Here is a 23,809-nt window from a genome sequence, read left to right as displayed (position 1 = left end):
ACGGTTCTGACTTAGAATATGTGGACAACTACAAATACCTAGGTGTCTGGTTAGACTGTAAACTCTCCTTCCAGACTCATTCAACATCTCAAATCCAAAATGAAATCTAGAATCGGTATTCCTATTTCGCAACAAAGCCTTCTTCACTCACGCCGCCAAACATACCCTCGTAAAACTGACTATCCTACCGATCCTTGACTTCGGCGATGTCATTTACAAAATAGCCTCCAACACTCTACTCAGCGAACTGAATGCAGTCTATCACATTATGTAGATTACATTTAAGAGATTTAAAGTGCATTTTACATTTCATGTTTGGGCCCTTACCACAAAAGGTTTCTGCATGGATTCATTTCACTCATCCTTGTATTATTTAATTCACACATCCATATTTAAATGTCTTTGTCCTCAACTATGATCCCCCTTCACTTTCTGCCCCTCTACCTCGCTCCCACAATGCTTCAATCCATCCATCCATCCATCCTTCTCTCCCTACCTCCTCCTTCATGCCAGTCTCCAGCAGCATCATGATGCAGGCCTCTAATGGCAGAGCGATCTCTCTGCTGCTCCTCTTCAGATGCTCCTCCAGACCCGTCCCAAACGCTGGCTTCTCTGTCCACGAGTCTGACGGGGGAGAGAGAGAGAGAGTGGTAGCACTGTTAGCATGGTGGTAACAAAACTAAAGTTGTTACGGGTCTGCAGAAAGAGAGGGCGGTAGGATGACTGCGGATGAGGGGTTAGGAGGCCTGGGAATGGTAGATTTGTAGGTGAACAACGTCCACTCTGGCCAACCATCAGTCACTCACTCCTCCAATAGATAACCACATTGTCTCCATCCGTGGCATGTGTTGGTGAGTTTCTGTGCACTCAGTGGAAAGGAAAGCCCAGGTAGATCTGATGTGTGGAATGTTTGAATCATCATAAACTACATGCTGGGAGAGAAGGTTTAATTTAGACCACACTCTGTTTACAGGAGAAAACCCAGCCTGCCGAACACAGAGGGAAAGAGAGAACTTATACTAAAAAGAGTGGAAACAGCTAAATGAATGCCTTCCCTGCAATCATTTTCAGTCCTACAGGAACAATAAGCAATAACCTACATGACACAGCCTACCAGATGCCTTCAGACATCATTTAGTAAAAATAAGCAAATACTTCAACCGAGAGTATGGCCACTTTAATAGAGATGGCCACTTTAATAGAGTTAGTTATAAGTGATTGAAGTGGTCTAACAAATAAACAAGATGCAAGCAGCTGTAGCCTATGCAGGCAGGGTGACAATGCATAGCCTAGACCAGTGGTTCCCAAACTTTTATAGGCCTGTACCCTTTCAAACATTCCACCTCCAGCTGCGTACCCCCTTTAGCACCAGGGTCAGCGCACTCTCAAATGTTGTTTTTTGCTATCATTGTAAGCCTGACACACTACATTTACTGGTGGGGATAGCGGCAGCAGCCCCAGCTCAGATATTCAGCTTACTTCTTCTTATTCCGCCACCTACTCCTCCAACAGCCTTTATGCTAGAAACGCTGTTCCAACTTCAGAACGTGCGAAATGGTCTGGATCGAGTTGCTTGTATACAACTTCTGCCTAGAAGGCCAGCATGCCGGAGTCGCCTCTTCACTGTTGACGTTGTGGCTGGTGTTTTGCGAGTACTATTTAATGAAGATGCCAGTTGAGGACTTGTGAGGCGTCTGTTTCTCAAACTAGACACTAATGTACTTGTCCTCTTGCTCAGTTGTGCACTGGGGCCTCCCACTCCTCTTTCTATTCTGGTTAGAGACCGCTTGCGCTGTTCTGTGAAGATACACAGCGTTGTACGAGATCTTCAGTTTCTTGGCAATTTCTCGCATGGAATAGCCATCATTTCTCAGAACAAGAATAGACTGACGAGTTTCAGAAGAAAGGTCTTTGTTTCTGGACATTTTGAGCCTGTAATCGAACCCACAAATGCTGATGCTCCAGATACTCAACTAGTCTAAAGAAGGCCCGTTTTATTGCTTCTTTAAATCAGGACAACAGTTTTCAGCTGTGCTAATATAATTGCAAAATGGTTTTCTAATGATCAATTAGCCTTTTAAAATTATAAACTTGGATTAGATAACACAACGTGCCATTGGAACACAGGAGTGATGGTTGCTGATAATAGGCCTCTGTACGCCTATATAGATATTCCATTTAAAAAATCTGCCGTTTCCAGATACAATAGTAATTTACATTAACAATGTCTACACTGTAGTTCTGATCAATTTGACGAGCTTTTCTTTAAAAAACAAGGACATTTTTAAGTGACCCCAAACTTTTGAACGGTAGTGCAGGTACGTGGTTGCAATGGGCGTGTGAGAAACTGAAAATGATGGTCAGTAAAGAAAACATTAAACTCGTCTCTCAATTTTAAAAAACGTGTCAATACTTTGCCCCTTGATAACCAGCGCACTTCTGTATGTTGTGAAAGTGTTACATGGTCGCTGCCCATATCATTGCATAATGCAGAAAATACATGAGAGTTCAGGGGCCTTGCTTTAACATAGTTAACCATTTTCACTGTACTGTCCAAAACATCTTTCAAGCTGTCGGGCATTCCCTTGGCAGCAAGAGCCTCCCAGTGGATGCTGCACCCGGGAGCAACTGCTTGCACACACGTTACCACTCCACTATGTCTCCTGTCATGGCTTTTACACCATCAGTACAGATACCAACATGAGCAGCAGCTACGTTTGGCTACATACAGACCATTAGCGGAATTCCCACGAGAGAGTAACGGTTCATGTGATTGGATGTTAATAATTTGACTAGGCTACCTGTATTTGACATTGTTGTTATTTCACTGAACACTCAATGGTTTAATTTTATTTTTGGCAGTGAAACCAGGCTACTCAGGCGAGAAAAAACCCTCACCCAAATGTATAACCCCGTTGGAAAATATAAATGGACTGTTTGAAAATAAAATAAAATAATGCTGTCGGGCATACACCCGACACATTGCGTGTGCCCCAGTTTGGGATACCTGGCCCAGACCTAGATGATAACTTAAGACTTTAGCCTGACCCAACAATATCATCACGGTACTAATGGACAGAGTTCCTGTGTCACGCTCAGTTAAACCTTTATGGGTCTGAGGGAAAAAAGAGCCTGTGACGAGAAATAGAGACGTTTTTAGAAGGAGGTGGTGAGGACTGGTCTGTATCTCGCTGAGAGGGATTTTAGAGGGGAGTAGGACAGGATTGGAGGAGGATAACTTCTGGGCAACTTCAACCAGCACAGGGAGAGGGGAACTGGGCTGTACTGCACCTGGAGTATAGTGTACCTTGCTGTGCTTGTATGGTTGGCAGGACACTCTCGAGGACAGTCAGAGATTTTCTATGGTAATCAGCTTGGGCCTCTAAGAGCTGGGAACACAACAGAACAGTGTGGAGGAGGGAGAGCGAGCGAAAAGGAGAGCGAGGGAGAGAGAAAAGGAGAGCGAGGGAGAGAGAAAAGGAGAGCGAGGGAGAGAGAAAAGGAGAGCGAGGGAGAGAGAAAAGGTGAGCGAGAGAGAGGCGAGAAAAATAAAAAAGAAAGAGTCAGTCAACAATGAGAGGAACAACAAACCAACTGTTCACCAGTCACCCAACAGCTATGAACATTCCCACACACACACGCTGATTCACCATTACGTAGTAGCAGGCATAGTCCCCTTCCTTTGAGAAGAAATTGTACATGTCTGCAGCCAGTTGATCCTGAGAGAGAGGAGCAGACGAGATCATTAGAAGCAGATGACAGAGAAGGACCAACTCTCAGGACTTAAACATGTGATCCATCAACAGTAATTTCACTATAAAAGGCAAATTACTGCCTGTTTAATATCGACCTAAACCCATCCACCTCTCTGGTCTCAAAATCCAATCAATGTATTTCAGGTGGCAGCTCTGTTAGTGTTAGTGCTGGGTAGGGTCATTAGGCCTTCCACAGTGACTCATAAATCTGTCTGCTGTTGACAGGGCCAGGGTATAGTAGCAGTGTAGAGCAGGGCTGAACAGGCCTGGAGCGCAGAGGAAGGAAAACACTGAATCATGTAGCTTCCTGGACAGAAGACCTGACACACACCACTAACTCAAACTAACTCAATACACACAATACTCTCAGTCCGCAGCACTTCGCAGAGAGAGAGGCACGCACACACAGCTGACTGGGCATTCCTTCTTCCTAAATCAAACAGCCATAACGGTACTGGGCATGGAATGTCCATTTCTGTCCTTACCTTCTTCTGTCAAAACTTTCCATAGTGTCACTTCCTCTTCTTCTCATGTGAGCAACTACCATTCATCTGGGATTGAGGCCTGTGATTTATCCTAATTCATATAGCAGAGCGTCAGTCAAACTTAACTGTGGGGTGATTTATCCATTTAAGGCCTTACCTTGCACAGTTCCATTTTATTCATAGCTTCATCCACCTCCTCTTTGAGCAGGTCTGCCTTGGCCGTCAGTGCTTGAGTGTTTGTTCCTGAGATTACCGACTTGGTTGCCTGCAACCACCTGGAAGGGGTAGACCGCAGATCAGGTTAGAACGTTGTTATACACTTTAAAACATGTTCTAGCACATTCTAAATGTTAATAAAGGTGATACATGTACACAGGCTCACCTCGCTCTGGCAGAATCATAGTCAAGAACTAGCCTGGCTAGCTGCTTCCTCTGTTTGAGGATGTTGGGAATGTCCACCTGAGAATATGGATGTTCGCGTCTGTTAAGTACGTATGGCACTTTTCCAAATACACACTGAATATTGACTCAATTATTTATGATGGAGTCAGAATGGTTTTGACTAAATATCGGATACTCTTTATACAGGTTTGGATGGAATAAGGCACTCAATATCTCCTCCTCACCTCTGCTAGCTGGTTGAGGGGGTCTAGCACGTCTTTCTCTATCTGAACCTCATGCTGCAGCAGCTCTGACGCCAGCCTGTTCTCTGCCTCCCCACACACCTCCATCATTTTCCTGTCAGGAGGAGACACACACACACACAGGTCAAAGGTTATTCAGATGCCACAGGAAGAGCCATCGGGGTCAGATGTCACCATTACTGTCCTACAAAATAATGACGAATAACTGCAGAGGGTCATCTACAGTACCAGTCAAAAGTTTGGATACACCTACTTTTTCACTGTTTTTTCTTTATTTTTACTATTTTCTATATTGTAAAATAATAGTGAAGACATCAACACTATGAAATAACATGTATGGAATCATGTAGTAACCAAAATAAAAGTGCTAAACAAATCAAAATACATTTTTGATTCTTCAAAGTAGCCGCCCTTTGCATTAATGACAGCTCTGCACACTCTTGGTATTCTCTCAACCAGCTTCACCTGTAATGCTTTTCCAACAGTCTTGAAGGAATTACCACATATGCTGAACACTTGTTGCCTGCCTTTCCTTCACTCTGCAGTCCAATTCATCCCAAACCATCTCAATTGGGTTGACGTCGGGTGATTGTAGAGGCCAGGACATCTGCTGCAACACTCAATCACTCTCAGTCTTGGTCAAATAGCCTTTACACAGCCTGGAGGTGTGTTGGGTCATTGTCCTATTGAAAAACAAATGATAGTCCCACTAAGTGCAAACCAGATGGGAAGGCGTATCACTGCAGAAAGTGTGTCTTGCATTCTAAATAAATCACAGACAGCGTCACCAGCAAAGCACCCCGACACCATCACAACTCCTCCTCCATGCTTCACGGTGGGAACCACACATGCGGAAATGATCCGTTCACCTACTCTGTCTCAAAAGACACGGCAGTTGGAACCAAAAATCGCATCTTTTGACTCATCAGACCAAAGGACAGATGTCCACCATTCTAATGTCCATTGCTCGTGTTTCTTGGCCCAAGCAAGTCTCTTCTTCTTATTAGTGTCCTTTAGTAGTGGTTTCTTTGCAGCAATTCGACCATGAAGGCCTGATTCACACAGTCTCCTCTGAACTGTTGATGTTGAGATGTATCTGTTACTTGAACTCTGTGAAGCAATTATTTGTGCTGCGTTTTCTGAGGCTGGTAACTAATGAACTTATCCTCTGCAGCTCTGGGTCTTCCTTTCCTGTGGCGGTCCTCATGAGACCCAGTTTAATCGTAGCTCTTGTGTATACCTCCCCTACCTTGTCACAACACAACTGATTGGCTCAAACGCATTAAGGAAAGAAAATCCACAAATTAACTTTCAAACACCAGTTAATTGAAATGCATTCCAGGTGACCACCTCATGATGCTGGTTGAGAGAATGCCAAGAGTGTGCAAAGCTGTCATCAAGGTGTGGCTATTTTGAAGAATCTCAAATATATTTGGATTTGTTTAACACTTTTTTGGTTACTACTATTATTCTACAATGTAGAAAATAGTAAAAATAGTGTCTGTCCAAACTTTTGACTGGTACTGTACATGTCACATTCATCACCTTTTGACAATACCTTCCAAATCCATCATTCCGCATCCACAAATACATCATATTAAACATTGGCAAGTTGTCAAATGAGATAGATTCACTTCCTCCTAAAAGCAGACAGTAACAGTAAATCTCTGGGTAGTTTCTACATCCTCTAGTCTGAGTGCCTGTCTGTTTCTGTCACTGTCTTACTATGCGAACAAGGCAACAATGTAGCTCGTTCTGTTAAATGGAGAATCAGTCTGGCAAACATCCTCATTATGTGGATAGACATCCACACTAGACACTTTCTGATCCTCCACAAAAACAAGAAATTACTGAAAAGACCGCTGATAATAATTGGGTCAGTTTGTTAGCCACATATTCTCCATCTCTCTAGGGTTCATCTGTTCCATATAACCACAGTGTCAGACAGACGATTGGTTGTCTAACCTGTCAATTCACACTCACTCACCCAATCAGAGACTCCTCTCCCAGCTGACTGCCTCCGTCCACCATGGCTTGAGACAGCGCTGTCAGAGGAAGCTTTTTCTGTGAGGTGTGTTTGTAGAAAGGGAAAAGAGATATGTTTACATCTATTAGACACCAACGGAGGCACCAACAAGAAGTTTCTAGTGCTTTCCTTTTGAGGGTTTATCAATGGAAAGTCCATTTTCATTAAGTTGGACAATATAGAACAGTAGAAAGAATGAGGATGTTACAGTTATTGTGATATTAAGAGCTAATTTGACATACTGTAACAACTAGACACCGTATGATGTCTCATCATCCCTTTCTATTCCCATAAAGCTGTACTGAAATACATGGAAGGAGGGTTGAGCAGAGCTAGAGCTGTAGCTATGAGAAAGTAAACATGTGTCTTTTTACCTAACCATTTCCTGTGTATGGGCGTGGTACGGACTGGCATTGACACAATTGTACATGTTGGATCATGAGGTAAACAAAAAAAACACAAATTGCTGATATAGAACATTATTTTCAAGGGGGTAGGGTAATCTAGTGTTAATCAGGTAGGTGAAGAGTTAATGGGAAATAAATCCTAAATATATTATTATCTTTGATCTAGTGATTCAGACAATTTGGTCAGGAATAATGTTAATGATACCTGTACTTACATGTCTTTTCTCTGCGTCGGTGCCAATGTGGCCCTGCAGACACGTGACCATCCTCTTGTGTGTGTTGTGGGAGACCACACGTACCATCTCCATGCGCCGCTCAATCTGTGCACGACAAACGACCACTTACATACAGACAGATCTTTACTGTGATGTAGTATACAACTCGTTGGTAAAGCAGCTACAGGCTATAGACACTGGAAACGATTTTCATAAAACCCGTATGTTGAATGATTAAATGCATCGTCTTGTGTTTCATAGTGTAACAAGGTTAGGAATCCAATATGTTCCGCACTGCTGTGGCGCAGAAGACAGTTCCTAGGGACAGGGACACTGAGTTGAAGGGTTATGCCTGTAGTTTAGAACTACACTGATCCCTCTTTCTCAGCCCTGTTGGTCCTCTGACAACTCTGTCCAGTAGAATGAATGGTGTTGACATGTAACTACACTGATCCCTCTTTCTCAGCCCTGTTGGTCCTCTGACAACTCTGTCCAGTAGAATGAATGGTGTTGACATGTAACTACACTGATCCCTCTTTCTCAGCCCTGTTGGTCCTCTGACAACTCTGTCCAGTAGAATGAATGGTGTTGACATGTAACTACACTGATCCCTCTTTCTCAGCCCTGTTGGTCCTCTGACAACTCTGTCCAGTAGAATGAATGGTGTTGACATGTAACTACACTGATCCCTCTTTCTCAGCCCTGTTGGTCCTCTGACAACTCTGTCCAGTAGAATGAATGGTGTTGACATGTAACTACACTGCTCAAAAAAATAAAGGGAACACTTAAACAACACAATGTAACTCCAAGTCAATCACACTTCTGTGAAATCAAACTGTTCACTTAGGAAGCAACACTAATTGACAATAAATTTCACATGCTGTTGTGCAAATGGAATAGACAACAGGTGGAAATTATAGGCAATTAGCAAGACACCCCCAATAAAGGAGTGGTTCTGCAGGTGGTGACCACAGACCACTTCTCAGTTCCTATGCTTCCTGGCTGATGTTTTGGTCACTTTTGAATGCGGGCGGTGCTTTCACTCTAGTGGTAGCATGAGACGGAGTCTACAACCCACACAAGTGGCTCAGGTAGTGCAGCTCATCCAGGATGGCACATCAATGCGAGCTGTGGCAAGAAGGTTTGCTGTGTCTGTCAGTGTAGTGTCCAGAGCATGGAGGCCAGGAGACAGGCCAGTACATCAGGAGACGTGGAGGAGGCCGTAGGAGGGCAACAACCCAGCAGCAGGACCGCTACCTCCGCCTTTGTGCAAGGAGGAGCAGGAGGAGCACTGCCAGAGCCCTGCAAAATGACCTCCAGCAGGCCACAAATGTGCATGTGTCTGCTCAAACGGTCAGAAACAGACTCCATGAGGGTAGTATGAGGGCCCGACGTCCACAGGTGGGGGTTGTGCTTAAAGCCCAACACCGTGCAGGACGTTTGGCATTTGCCAGAGAACACCAAGATTGGCAAATTCACGCCCTGTGCTCTTCACAGATGAAAGCAGGTTCACACTGAGCACATGTGACAGACGTGACAGAGTCTGGAGACGCAGTGGAGAACGTTCTGCTGCCTGCAACATCCTCCAGCATGACCGGTTTGGCGGTGGGTCAGTCCTGGTGTGGGGTGGCATTTCTTTGGGGGGCCGCACAGCCCTCCATGTGCTCGCCAGAGGTAGCCTGACTGCCATTAGGTACCGAGATGAGATCCTCAGACCCCTTGTGAGACCATATGCTGGTGCGGTTGGCCCTGGGTTTCTCCTAATGCAAGAAAATGCTAGACCTCATGTGGCTGGAGTGTGTCAGCAGTTCATGTGGCTGGAGTGTGTCAGCAAGAGGAAGGCATTGATGCTATGGACTGGCCCGCCCGTTCCCCAGACCTGAATCCAATTGAACACATCTGGGACATAATGTCTCACTCCATCCACCAATGGATGCACCACAGACTGTCCAGGAGTAGGCGGATGCTTTAGTCCAGGTCTGGGAGGAGATCCCTCAGGAGACCATCCGCCACCTCATCAGGAGCATGCTCAGGCGTTGTAGGGAGGTCATACAGGCACGTGGAGGCCACACACACACTACTGAGCCTCATTTTGACTTGTTTTAAGGACATTACATCAAAGTTGGATCAGCCTGTAGTGTGGTTTTCCACTTTAATTTTGAGTGGGACTCCAAATCCAGACCTCCATGGGTTGATACATTTGATTTCCATTGATAATTTTTGTGTGATTTTGTTGTCAGCCCATTCAACTATGTAAAGAAAATAGTATTTAATAAGAATATTTCATTCAGATCTAGGATGTGTTATTTTAGTGTTCCCTTTATTTTTTTGAGCAGTGTATATTCCTCTAATCTCCCTCATCCCTGCCTGTTGACGGCCGCTTCATTGAAGTCCAGTCAGCTACATGGAGGTCAAAGGTCAGGCATGAATGATACCGGCCGCTCCCAGCTGGACAACATAGGAACGTTTTCTATGAAACGGATGACTCATTGGAAGTGTCTTCATGGAGACTGTTGCTGGGCTGTTACTGCTGTTTGAAGCATTAAAAGGGCAGATGAATGCTCTGAAATTGTGATTTCACATTACTCTGAAGCCAGGGCAGAAAACTACTTCATACTGCAGAGGAACTAGGCCAGCCTTGTACAGCTGTCAGATGGTGAAACTGTATGGCAACTTCCAAAGTGTTGTCTGCAATCTGTCTAACAAACTACATAGAAATGTATTTTTCAAACAGTTCTTTAGACCATTGTTATGCTATTTGTTGCCAGTCTGGAACATGGAGTGTCTGAGGTACAGAACATGCCCAGTCTGGAACATGGAGTGTCTGAGGTACAGAACATGCCCAGTCTGGAACATGGAGTGTCTGTTTTAAAAATGAGCAAGGATGTAATACTAAAAATGCACCTGCACAGAAAACTAGAGGGGGAGGGAGGGAGGAGAAATTGACAGCTCAGTACAATGCCTTTGGGAATAGGGCAGACAGACAGATGTACGGAGCAGCCAGGGGACAGACTGTCAGAACAGATCAACAGAAACCATGACAATTGTGTTACTAAAACAGAACTCGAACTTAAGAATTCCAACGGCTGATTCCTCCACACCGCTCTCTCTACCGCTCTCCCACGCTCTCTTGGGTCAGACAGTGTGGAGGGGGTATCCTGCCTCCTTCACAGGAACGGGGAACGCTGTGGGTTCGGGCTGGGCCCTGTTAGCACATGGCACAGGAACAGGGGATTCCTCTGACTGGAGTTCCACCTCATTCTTCTCTACGGGAGGAGATCCTGGGGATGTGTGTTTTTTTGATGACATGGCGCCAGGGGTACCACTGTCGCTTTCTCTTTACCATCACATTCTTACACGCAGACATAACACACTCACCCCAACATCATACACAGGGACTGACCTCCCACACAGACAGACTTCCCAGACAGTGACATCCCACAGAGAGAGACATCAAAAGAGACTGAAGACAAATGACTAAACAGACAAACGAACAGACCAGAAGGATCTGAAAGAGTACAACAACTTCTGTCTGGCTAACTGATCAGCTCAGAGCCTAGTTTGGTATATGACACATCCACTGAGCAGGGAATCCCCACTGTAATGTGACTGACCAGTGTGTTTGTGCCAGGACTGATAAGATGTCCAGACAAGCACACGGCACGGCTAGCCAGAGAAAGGGTGTGAGAGCGTGTCTGTGTCTAAACACAAACAGCAGTAAACAACATAGAAGAGGGTTGTAGTACCCAGAATTCCGCGGTTGTGAATATAATTTATTGTTGTTTTGAAGTCAGTCTAAGCTTGCTTGGTAACCAGGTTGGTTTCTTGTTCCTGACAGAGTAAAGGAGACAGCTATAATTGGCTAAAGCAGAATCCGGACTGGAAAGAGCTCAGGAAGCCTCCCCATTATACAGTGGGGCAAAAAAGTATTTAGTCAGCCACCAATTGTGCAAGTTCTCCCACCTAAAAAGATAAGAGAGGCCTGTAATTTTCATCATAGGTACACTTCAACTATGACAGACAAAATGAGAAAAAAATCCTGAAAATCACATTGAAGGATTTTTAATGAATTTATTTGCAAATAATGGTGGAAAATAAGTATTTGGTCAATAACAAAAGTTTATCTCAATACTTTGTTATATACCCTTTGTTGGCAATGACAGAGGTCAAACGTTTTCTGTAAGTCTTCACAAGGTTTTCACACACTGTTGCTGGTATTTTGGCCCATTCCTCCATGCAGATCTCCTCTAGAGCAGTGATGTTTTGGGGCTGTTGCTGAGCAACACAGACTTTCAACTCCCTCCAAAGATTTTCTATGGGGTTGAGATCTGGAGACTGGCTAGGCCACTCCAGGACCTTGAAATGCTTCTTATGAAGCCACTCCTTCGTTGCCCGGGCAGTGTGTTTGGGATCATTGTCATGCTGAAAGACCCAGCCACGTTTCATCTTCAATGCCCTTGCTGATGGAAGGAGGTTTTCACTCAAAATCTCACGATACATGGCCCCATTCATTCTTTCCTTTACACGGATCAGTCGTCCTGGTCCCTTTGCAGAAAAACAGCCCCAAAGCATGATGTTTCCACCCCCATGCTTCACAGTAGGTATGGTGTTCTTTGGATGCAACTCAGCATTCTTTGTCCTCCAAACACAACGAGTTGAGTTTTTACCAAAGAGTTATATTTTGGTTTCATCTGACCATATGACATTCTCCCATCCAAATGCTCTCTAGCAAACTTCAGATGGGCCTGGACATGTACTGGCTTAAGCAGGGGGACACGTCTGGCACTGCAGGATTTGAGTCCCTGGCTGCGTAGTGTGTTACTGATGGTAGGCTTTGTTACTTTGGTCCCAGCTCTCTGCAGGTCATTCACTAGGTCCCCCCGTGTGGTTCTGGGATTTTTGCTCACCGTTCTTGTGATCATTCTGACCCCACGGGGTGAGATCTTGCGTGGAGCCCCAGATCGAGGGAGATTATCAGTGGTCTTGTATGTCTTCCATTTCCTAATAATTGCTCCCACAGTTGATTTCTTCAAGCCAAGCTGCTTACCTATTGCAGATTCAGTCTTCCCAGCCTGGTGCAGGTCTACAATTTTGTTTCTGGTGTCCTTTGACAGCTCTTTGGTCTTGGCCATAGTGGAGTTTGGAGTGTGACTGTTTGAGGTTGTGGACAGGTGTCTTTTATACTGATAACAAGTTCAAACAGGTGCCATTAATACAGGTAACAAGGACAGAGGAGCCTCTTAAAGAAGAAGTTGCAGGTCTGTGAGAGCCAGAAATCTTGCTTGTTTGTAGGTGACCAAATACTTATTTTCCACCATAATTTGCAAATAAATTAATAAAAAAATCTGGGGCTGTTTTTCATGGTTTGGGCAAGGCTCCTTAGTTCCAGTGAAGGGAAATGTTAACGCTACAGCATACAATGACATTCTAGAAGATTCTGTGCTTCCAACTTTGTGGCAACAGTTTGGGGAAGGCCCTTTCCTGTTTCATCATGACAATGCCCCTGTGCACAAAGCGAGGTCCATATAGAAATGGTTTGTCGAGATCGGTGTGGAATAACTTGACTGGCCTGCAGAGCCCTGACCTCTACCCTATAGAACACCTTTAGGATGAATTGGAAGGCAGACTGCGAGCCAGGCCTAATTGCCCGTACTCACTAACGCTTGTGGTTGAATGGAGCAGGTCTCCGCAGCAATGCGCCAACATCTAGTGGAAAGCCTTCCCAGAAGAGTGGAGGCTGTTATAGCAGCAAAGGGGGACCAACTCCAAATTAATGCCCATGATTTTGGAATGAGATGTGTGACTTTTGGTCATGTAGTGTATGCAGGGTTTTGTGGCCTCAGGCAGCCTGGGATATAAATGGTGCCCCTGTGGAAGCTGAGCTATGTGGCTATATGGACAGCTGGGCTAGCAGAGGAATTATGGGATGCCATGAATCCACCATGGAGGACCAGGTGTTGTGATGGCAGGCAGATGGGACTAAGAATAAGACACTGGCATGGAAGCCTCATCTGTTTGCGCTGTTGACCACTTTAAAAAAGGCCTCTTATGCATGCCATTCATTCACAGCAGGCAAACATGGAAGGCATAACAACAAGCACTAGAGACAGGAGTTGGCTGAAGCAAAAAGCTGATCTGTGGTGATAGAGCACCTGCCTCCAGTGCTTCCATGGACAGTTGAGTGATCCAACAGTGGGTTCTCAGACTGACATGGCAGCATGAGAGATATTTGGAAGACAGAGGAGTCTAAAATCACAGTGGGCCATGGAAGGTTGATAAAGGAAAGTCTCACGCAAAACAGAGTCAACTGTCAGCTACTATAAAGTGTCCTCACCTCAGTAGCAGCTATTCCTAAACTGTGTTGGACAGACACTCCCTCCTTCCATGACAACATCTCACAATGCATCTAAATAGAACACGGTCGTGCAAAGTGTTGTGTGTGGGTCCCATGACTGTTTCCTTCCAGTATACTTTTCTCTTCAGTCAACCACATGCTATTTATCGAATGTGACTAAGAGAAAAAGGTCTTGAAGCAACAGCAGGAGACTGTCTCTTCAGTAGCGTCGTTTGTGTACACACACGCCCTCTCTGACTTCAAGTGGGGCAGAGGAAAACAAAATAACATTCCGGAATGACAGAAATAATGTGTTTTGAGTGTATAGAATGTCTTCCCTGAGCAACCGGAATTCTGAGGAACTCCACCTGCTGTCTCTAAAATGGGTTGCCTATTTCCCTGGGAACCAGACTGAGAATAGCACTGGAGGAACCCAGAGTATCAAACTGAATTGAATAGAATATACACACACAGTCATCATATTTTCACCACTAGTACCAAGGATTATCTGAATTCCTGGCAGTACGTGTTTTGTTACCAATATATGGAAGAAGCTGATAATATCTGTGGCTCTGCTTAGCCTGTTGTATTCACAATGCTGATTCTACAGTTCCATTGATTGTGGTACAGTATGTAATGAGTTGGTAGAGCAGGGATCAACAACTAGATTTAGCTGCGGGCTGTTTGTTTTTTTACTCGAGTGGATGGTCAGGGGGATGGAACATAATTACAAATAATTTGTAGACTGCAAATTGAATGCAAGAAGCCCAAACAGAAACAATATTTGAATAAAACTATTTCAAACTTTGCTTACATTTGTATACAATTATATACAATTATATACACTGAGTGAACAAAACATGAGGAAAACCTGCTCTATGGATGACAGACTGACCTATGATCCATTATTGATGTCAATTGTTCAATCCACTTCAATCAATCAATGTAGATGAAGGGGAGGAAACAGGTTAAAGAAGGATTTTTAAGCCTTGAGACATGGATTGTGTATGTGTGCCATTCAGAGGATGAATGGGCACGACCACAGATTGAAGTGCCTTTGAACAGGGTATGGTAGTAGGTGCCAGGCGCACCGGTTTGTGTCAAAAACTGCAACGCTGCTGGGGTTTTCACTCTCAACAGTTTCCTCTGTGTATCAAGAATGGTTTACCACCAAAAAGGACATCCAGCCAACTTGACAACTGAGGGAAGCATTGGAGTCAACACGGGCCAGCATCCCTTAGGAACGCTTGACACTTTGTACCATGCCCCGACAAATTGAGGCTGTTGAGGGCAAAAGGGGTGCAACTCAATATTAGGAAGGTGTTCCTAATGTTTTGTCCACTCAGTGTATACCATCTCCCTTTATTACGCATGGGAATACTTTGGAACAGATTTCCAGAAAACATGGGGTGCCAAATAAAAATCACCCACAGGCCGCCAGTTGGGGAACCCTGTGGTAAAGTAAATGAGAAAATGTAGCATAGGTAATGATTTATTTACCTGTAGAAGGTCATCGCTGAGAACTTCTGTTTTCTCTGCTCTGTGGATGAGAAAACACAACAGGCGATAGATTAGGTTTGACAGCTCCTGATTAGGGCTATAGTGATGGATAGCATGAATGTGTAAATACTGTCAATGCAATGAGGCCATTCCAGACATACTAGATTCCACAGTGCAACACAACAGGGCCAGGGTCACCCCTGCACTAGCCTGGGTTCCAATCACACGGCTTGAACAGCATTCAACACCATCACTAAGGTACATTGTTGCCTTGTTGAGACAACAAGGAGTTGGTTGGAACACAAACAGAATGTCACCCAGTTCAGGAAACTACAAACCACATGAGTGAAAGCCTGAGCACCACCTATCCTGATGTCACTTTACCCTGCCTTCATGTACATATCTACCTCAAATACCTCATCTATCCTGATGCCTAGTCACTTTACACTGCCTTCATGTATACAGTTGAAGTCGGAAGTTTACATACAAACTCAGTTTCATAATTCCTGACATTTAATCCTAGTAAAAATTCTCTGTCTTAGATCAATTAGGATCACCACTTTATTTGAAGAATGTGACATGTCAGAATAATAGTAGAGACAATGATTTACGTCAGCTTTTATTTCATTCATCACATTCCCAGTGGGTCAGAAGTGTACATACACTCAATTAGTATTTGGTAGCATTGCCTTTCAATTGTTTAACTTGGGTCAAACGTTTTGGGTAGCCTTCCACAAGCTTCCCACAATAAATTGGGTGAATTTTGGCCCATTCCTCCTGACAGAGCCGATGTAACTGGGTCAGGTTTGTAGGCCTCCTTGCTCGCACACGTTTTTTCAGTTCTGCCCACAAATGTTCTATGGGATTGAGGTCAGGGCTTTGTGATGGCCACTCCAATACCTTGACTTTGTTGTCCTTAAGGCATTTTGCCACAACTTTGGAAGTATGCTTGTGGTCATTGTCCATTTGGAAGACCCATTTGCGACCAAGCTTTAACTTCCTGACTGATGTCTTATCAATATATCCACATAATTTTCCTACCTCATGATGCCATCTATTTTGTGAAGTGCACCAGTCCCTCCTGCAGCAAAGCACCCCCAAAACATGCTGCCACCCCCGTGCTTCACGGTTGGGATGGTGTTCTTCGGCTTGCAAGCCTCCCCCTTTTCCCTCCAAACATAATGATGGTCATTATGGCCAAACAGTTCTATTTTTGTTTCATCAGACCAGAGAACATTTCTCCAAAAAGTACGATCTTTGTCCCCATGTGCAGTTGCAAACCGTAGTCTGGCTTTTTTAATGGCGATATTGGAGCAGTGGCTTCTTCCTTGCTGTGCAGGCTTTCAAGTTTTGTAGATATAGGGCTTAAATTACTGTGGATATAGATACTTTTGTACCCGTTCCTCCAGCATCTTCACAAGGTCCTTTGCTGTTGTTCTGGGATTGAGTTGCACTTTTCGCACCAAAGTACATTAGTCTTTAGGAGTCTCCTTCCTGAGCGGTATGACGGCTGCGTGGTCCCATGGTGTTTATACTTGCGTACTATTGTTTGTACAGATGAACGTGGTACCTTCAAGTGTTTGGAAATTGCTACCAAAGGTTGAACCAGACTTGTGGAGGTATACAATTTCTTTTCTGAGGTCTTGGTTGATTTCTTTTGATTTTCCCCATGATGTCAAGCAAACAGGCAGAGTTTGAAGGTAGGCCTTGAAATACATCCACATGTACACCTCCAATTGAATCAAATTATGTCAATACGCTTCTGAAGTCATGACATTATCATCTGGCATTTTCCAAACTGTTTAAATGCAATCAACTTCGTGTATGTAAACAACTGATCCACTGGAACTGATACAGTGAATTACAAATGAAATAATCTGTCTGTTTTTATTTATTTTTATTTCACCTTTATTTAACCAGGTAGGCAAGTTGAGAACAAGTTCTCATTTACAATTGCGACCTGGCCAAGATAAAGCAAAGCAGTTCGACAGATACAACGACACAGAGTTACACATGGAGTAAAACAAACATACAGTCAATAATACAGTATAAACAAGTCTATATACGATGTGAGCAAATGAGGTGAGATAAGGGAGGTAAAGGCAAAAAAGGCCATGGTGGCAAAGTAAATACAATATAGCAAGTAAAACACTGGAATGGTAGTTTTGCAATGGAAGAATGTGCAAAGTAGAAATAAAAATAATGGGGTGCAAAGGAGCAAAATAAATAAATAAATTAAATACAGTTGGGAAAGAGGTAGTTGTTTGGGCTAAATTATAGGTGGGCTATATACAGGTGCAGTAATCTGTGAGCTGCTCTGACAGTTGGTGCTTAAAGCTAGTGAGGGAGATAAGTGTTTCCAGTTTCAGAGATTTTTGTAGTTCGTTCCAGTCATTGGCAGCAGAGAACTGGAAGGAGAGGCGGCCAAAGAAAGAATTGGTTTTGGGGGTGACTAGTGAGATATACCTGCTGGAGCGTGTGCTACAGGTGGGAGATGCTATGGTGACCAGCGAGCTGAGATAAGGGGGGACTTTACCTAGCAGGGTCTTGTAGATGACATGGAGCCAGTGGGTTTGGCGACGAGTATGAAGCGAGGGCCAGCCAACGAGAGCGTACAGGTCGCAATGGTGGGTAGTATATGGGGCTTTGGTGACAAAACGGATTGCACTGTGATAGACTGCATCCAATTTGTTGAGTAGGGTTTTGGAGGCTATTTTGTAAATGACATCGCCAAAGTCGAGGATTGGTAGGATGGTCAGTTTTACAAGGGTATGTTTGGCAGCATGAGTGTAAATAATAACTGTAAATAATTGTTGGAAAAATTACTTGTGTCATGCAAAGTAGATGTCCTAAACGACTTGCCAAAACTATAGTTGCTAACAAGAAATTTGTGGAGTGGTTGAAAAACAAGGTCTAATGACTCCAACCTAAGTGTTTATTAAACTTCTGACTTCAACTATCTACCTCAAAGACCTCAACTATACTGATGCCTAGTCACTCTACACTGCTTTCATGTACATATCTACCTCAAATACCTCACATCTCTGCACATTGATCTGGTTCTGGTACTCCTTGTATATAGTGCCATTGTGTATTTTATTTTATTCCTGGTCTTACTATTTTTTAATCTGCATCAATGGGAAGAGTTTGTGAGCAAGCATTTCAAGGTTGTATTCGGCGCATGTGACAAATTTAAAAAAAATTCACATAACTGATATGATCACCTTGATAAGAGACCCATAGATTGAAATGAGGCAACCGCAGGACAGAACAATTGATATTCTACGGATAGCTATCTCAGCCAGGTATGCTAAAAAATCTATATTGATCGTCAGTATTCAACTGATTTCATCAGTCTGTCTTTTACAAGACACATTGCTGCTTTTTGCAGCTTGCATATAATCTCAGCTGGGTAGGCCTAACCTCAGTTCTGAAATCAAAAATAAAATGTTCAAATTGGAAAAATACAGCACACTGTACTAAATCACCTTTTATTGGTCGCATTCACATATTTAGAAGATGTTATTGAAGGTCCCCAACAACACAGTGGTCTCCATCATTCTTAAACAGAAGAAGTTTGGAACCACAAAGACTCTTCCTAGAGCTGGCCACCCGGCCAAACTGAGCAATTGAGGGAGAAGGGCCTTGGTCAGGGAGGTCACCAAGAACCCGATAGTCACTGACAGAGCTCTAGAGTTCCTCTGTGGAGATGGAGAACCTTCCAGAAGGACAACCATCTATGCAGCACTCCAATAATCAGGCCTTTATGGTAGAGTGGCCAGACAGAAGCCACTCCTCAGCAAACATAATAACACACAGAAATACGAGCCTTTGGTCATTAATATGATCGAACCCGGAAACTATAATTTCGAAAACAAAACATTTATTATTTCAGTGAAATACGGAACCGTTCGGTATTTTATCTATCGGGTGGCATCCCTAAGTCTAAATATTCTTGTTACATTGCACAACCTTCAATGTATGTCATAATTACGTAAAATTCTGGCAAATTAGTTCGCGATGAGCCAGGCAGCCCAAACTGTTGCATATACTCTTGACTCTGCGTGCAATGAACGCAAGAGAAATGACAATTTCACCTGGTTAATATTGCCTGCTAAACTGGATTAGTTGTTATAACTAGTGATTATGATTGATTTATTTGTTTTTTTATAAGATAAGTTTAATGCTAGCTAGCAATTTACCTTGGCTTCTACTGCATTCGCGTAACAGGCAGGCTACTCGTGGAGTGCAATGGTTAGAGCGTTGGACTAGTTAACTGTGAGGTTGCAAGATTGGAACCCCTGAGCTGACAAGGTGAAAATCTGTCGTTCTGCCCCTGAACAAGGGAGTTAACCCACAGTTCCTAGGCCGTCATTGAAAATAAGAATGTGTTCTTAACTGACTTGCCTAGTTAAATAAATGGTATAAAAAAAAAATATATATATATATATATATATTTTTTTACCGATTTCCGATTGTTATGAAAACTTGAAATCAGCCCTAATTAATCGGCCATTCCAATTAAATCGGTCGAATCCCTACAGTGAAGCATGGTGGTGGCAGCATCATGCTGTGGGGATGTTTTTCAGCGGGAGGGTCTAGGAGACTAGTCAGGATTGAGGGACAGATAAACATAGCAAAGCACAGAAAGATTCATGATGAAAACCTGCTCCAGAGCGCTCAGGACCTCAGACTGGGGCGAAGGTTCATCTTCCAACAGGACAACGACCCTACGCAGGAGTGGCTTCAGAAAACAAGTCTCGGAATGTCCTTGAGTGGCCCAGCCAGAGCCCGGACTTGACTCGAGGTTGTAATCGCTGCCAAAGGTGCTTCAACAATGTACTGAGTAAAGAGTCTGAGTACTTATGTAAATGATTTAAGTATTTTTATTTTATACATTTGCAAAAATGTCTAAAAACCTGTCGCTTTGTCATTATGGGGCATTGTGTGTAGATTGATGAGGGGAAAAAAACAATTCAATCCATTTTCAAATAATGCTGTAACGTAACAAAATGTGGAAAAAGTCAAGGGGTTTGAATACTTCCCGAATGCACTGTACATATGAAGTGGGTAAAACCGTATGTAAACATTATTAAAGTGACCAGTGTTCCATGATTACATATCCACACACTGAACAAAAATATAAACCCAACATGTAAAGTGTTGGTCCCATGTTTCATGAGCTAAAATAAAAGATCCCAGAAATGTTCCATACGCACAAAAAGCTTATTCTCTCACATTCTGTGCACACATTTGTTGACATCCCTGCTAGTGAGCATTTCTCCTTTTACAAGATAATCCATCCACCTGACAGGTGTGGCATATCAAGAAGCTGATTAAACAAGATCATTACACAGGTGCACCTTATGTTGTGGACTCTAAAATGTGCCGTTTTGTCACAACGCCAAAATGTCTCAAGTTAAGGGACCTTACAACTGAAATGCTAACTGCAGGAATATCCACCAGAGCTGTTGCCAGAGAAAAAAACTTGAAATCGGCCATGCCGATTAATCGGTCGACCTTTACCCCACATACAACGTGATTTTAGAGAATATGGCAGTACGTCCAACCGGCGTCACAACAGCAGACCACGTGTTACCACACCCGCCCAGGACCTGTACATCCGGCTTCTTCACCTGCGAGATCATCTGAGACCAGGCACCCGGACAACTGAAGAAATTGGGGAGTATTTCCATCTGTAATAAAGCCCTTTTGTGGGGAAAAACTTGTTCTGACTAGCTGGACATGGCTCCCCAGTGTGTGGGCCTATGGCCTCCCAGGTCCAGCCATGGATGCGCCCCTACCCTTTCATGTGAAATCCATAGGTTAGGGCCCAATGAATTCATGAATTTATGACATGAACTGTAACTCAGTAAAATCATACAAATTGTTGCATGTTTTTGTTCAGTATACATACAGTGCCTTGCGAAAGTATTCGGCCCCCTTGAACTTTGCGACCTTTTGCCACATTTCAGGCTCAAACATAAAGATATAAAACTGTATTTTTTTGTGAAGAATCAACAACAAGTGGGACACAATCATGAAGTGGAACGACATTTATTGGATATTTCAAACTTTTTTAACAAATCAAAAACGGAAAAATTGGGCGTGCAAAATTATTCAGCCCCCTTAAGTTAATACTTTGTAGCGCCACCTTTTACTGCGATTACAGCTGTAAGTCGCTTGGGGTATGTCTATCAGTTTTGCACATCGAGAGACTGACATTTTTTCCCATTCCTCCTTGCAAAACAGCTCGAGCTCAGTGAGGTTGGATGGAGAGCATTTGTGAACAGCAGTTTTCAGTTCTTTCCAGAGATTCTCGATTGGATTCAGCTCTGGACTTTGACTTGGCCATTCTAACACCTGGAAATGTTTATTTTTGAACCATTCCATTGTAGATTTTGCTTTATGTTTTGGATCATTGTCTTGTTGGAAGACAAATCTCCGTCCCAGTCTCAGGTCTTTTGCAGACTCCATCAGGTTTTCTTCCAGAATGGTCCTGTATTTGGCTCCATCCATCTTCCCATCAATTTTAACCATCTTCCCTGTCCCTGCTGAAGAAAAGCAGGCCCAAACCATGATGCTGCCACCACCATGTTTGACAGTGGGGATGGTGTGTTCAGCTGTGTTGCTTTTACGCCAAACATAACGTTTTGCATTGTTGCCAAAAAGTTCAATTTTGGTTTCATCTGACCAGAGCACCTTCTTCCACATGTTTGGTGTGTCTCCCAGGTGGTTTGTGGCAAACTTTAAACGACACTTTTTATGGATGTCTTTAAGAAATGGCTTTCTTCTTGCCACTCTTCCATAAAGGCCAGATTTGTGCAATATACGACTGATTGTTGTCCTATGGACATAGTCTCCCACCTCAGCTGTAGATCTCTGCAGTTCATCCAGAGTGATCATGGGCCTCTTGGCTGCATCTCTGATCAGTCTTCTCCTTGTATGAGCTGAAAGTTTAGAGGGACGGCCAGGTCTTGGTAGATTTGCAGTGGTCTGATACTCCTTCCATTTCAATATTATCGCTTGCACAGTGCTCCTTGGGATGTTTAAAGCTTGGGAAATCTTTTTGTATCCAAATCCGGCTTTAAACTTCTTCACAACAGTATCTCGGACCTGCCTGGTGTGTTCCTTGTTCTTCATGATGCTCTCTGCGCTTTTAACGGACCTCTGAGACCATCACAGTGCAGGTGCATTTATACGGACACTTGATTACACACAGGTGGATTGTATTTATCATCATTAGTGATTTAGGTCAACATTGGATCATTCAGAGATCCTCACTGAACTTCTGGAGAGAGTTTGCAGCACTGAAAGTAAAGGGGCTGAATAATTTTGCACGCCCAATTTTTCAGTTTTTGATTTGTTAAAAAAGTTTGAAATATCCAATAAATGTCGTTCCACTTCATGATTGTGTCCCACTTGTTGTTGATTCTTCACAAAAAAATACAGTTTTATATCTTTACGTTTGAAGCCTGAAATGTGGCAAAAGGTCGCAAAGTTCAAGGGGGCCGAATACTTTCGCAAGGCACTGTAGGGCAGCAGCCTCTATGGTGCATGGTAGAGTAACCAGGTGGTAGCCGGCTAGTGACTAACGTTCAGGGCAGGGTACTGGGCAGAGGCCGGCTAGTATGCTAGCCTAACCCAAACACTAGAACATACCAAACATTTATCAGTCACACAGAGACCAACAGCTGACCCACCCCAGTCTTGTCTGAGTCTAGTCTTCAGTAGCAGGTGGTTAAGACAGACAGGGGTAAGTGTCTTCAGGTCCACTTTTTCAAGGCCAGACCAGTCCTACATACCACCACCAGGCCTTATTGTTTATATATATATATATATATATACACAATTTTTTTTTTTTTTCACCAGGTAGGCAAGTTGAGAACAAGTTCTCATTTACAACTGCGACCTGGCCAAGATAAAGCAAAACAGTGCGACACAAACAACACAGAATTACACATGGAATAAACAAACATACAGTCAATAATACAGTAGTAAAAAAAAGTCTATATACATTGTGTGCAAATGAGGTAAGATAAGGGAGTTAATAAGGCAATAAATAGGCCATAGTGGCGAAATAATTCAAATGTAGCAATTAAACACTGGAGTGACAGATGTGCAGAAGATGAATGTACAAGTAGAGATACTGGGGTGCAAAGGAGCAAAAATAAATAAATCACAAAATGGGGATGAGGTAGTTGGATGGGAAATTTACAGATGAGCTATGTACGGGTGCATTGATCTGTGAGCTGCTCTGACAGCTGGTGCTTAAAGTTAGTGAGGGAGATATGAGTCTCCAGCTTCAGTGATTTTTGCAATTAGTTCCAGTCATTGGCAGCAGAGAACTGGAAGGAAAGGCAGCCAAAGGAGGAATTGGCTTTGGGGGTGACCAGTGAAATATACCTGCTGGAGAGCGTGCTACGGGTGGGTGCTGCTATGG

The 23,809-nt window shown here is 43.5% G+C and overlaps 1 protein-coding gene across 3 annotated transcripts in view; it reads right to left on the bottom strand.

The window, feature by feature from the left end:
- The window catches only part of LOC139381386 (rho GTPase-activating protein 17-like), a 50,083-nt gene that overhangs the window by 14,357 nt on the left and 11,917 nt on the right, over positions 1-23,809 (bottom strand). For 2 of the 3 annotated variants that reach the window (XM_071124870.1, XM_071124869.1), the window contains exons 2-10: positions 15,367-15,406; positions 7,533-7,637; positions 6,872-6,948; positions 4,867-4,978; positions 4,623-4,699; positions 4,398-4,515; positions 3,651-3,719; positions 3,308-3,389; positions 497-624 (exon numbers count right to left, since the gene is read on the bottom strand). In XM_071124870.1, the coding sequence (XP_070980971.1) occupies positions 497-624; positions 3,308-3,389; positions 3,651-3,719; positions 4,398-4,515; positions 4,623-4,699; positions 4,867-4,978; positions 6,872-6,948; positions 7,533-7,637; positions 15,367-15,406 (808 nt within the window). Of the gene's footprint in view, positions 1-496; positions 625-3,307; positions 3,390-3,650; positions 3,720-4,397; positions 4,516-4,622; positions 4,700-4,866; positions 4,979-6,871; positions 6,949-7,284; positions 7,318-7,532; positions 7,638-15,366; positions 15,407-23,809 lie in introns of all 3 variants that reach the window. The other variant, XM_071124872.1, reaches the window with a different exon arrangement.

This window comes from Oncorhynchus clarkii, chromosome 23, assembly GCF_045791955.1.
Source record: "Oncorhynchus clarkii lewisi isolate Uvic-CL-2024 chromosome 23, UVic_Ocla_1.0, whole genome shotgun sequence".
NCBI classification, from domain to species: Eukaryota; Metazoa; Chordata; class Actinopteri; order Salmoniformes; family Salmonidae; genus Oncorhynchus; species Oncorhynchus clarkii.
The sequence above is the reverse complement of the archived record's forward strand: the minus strand, read 5'-3'. Positions and strand labels throughout refer to the sequence as shown.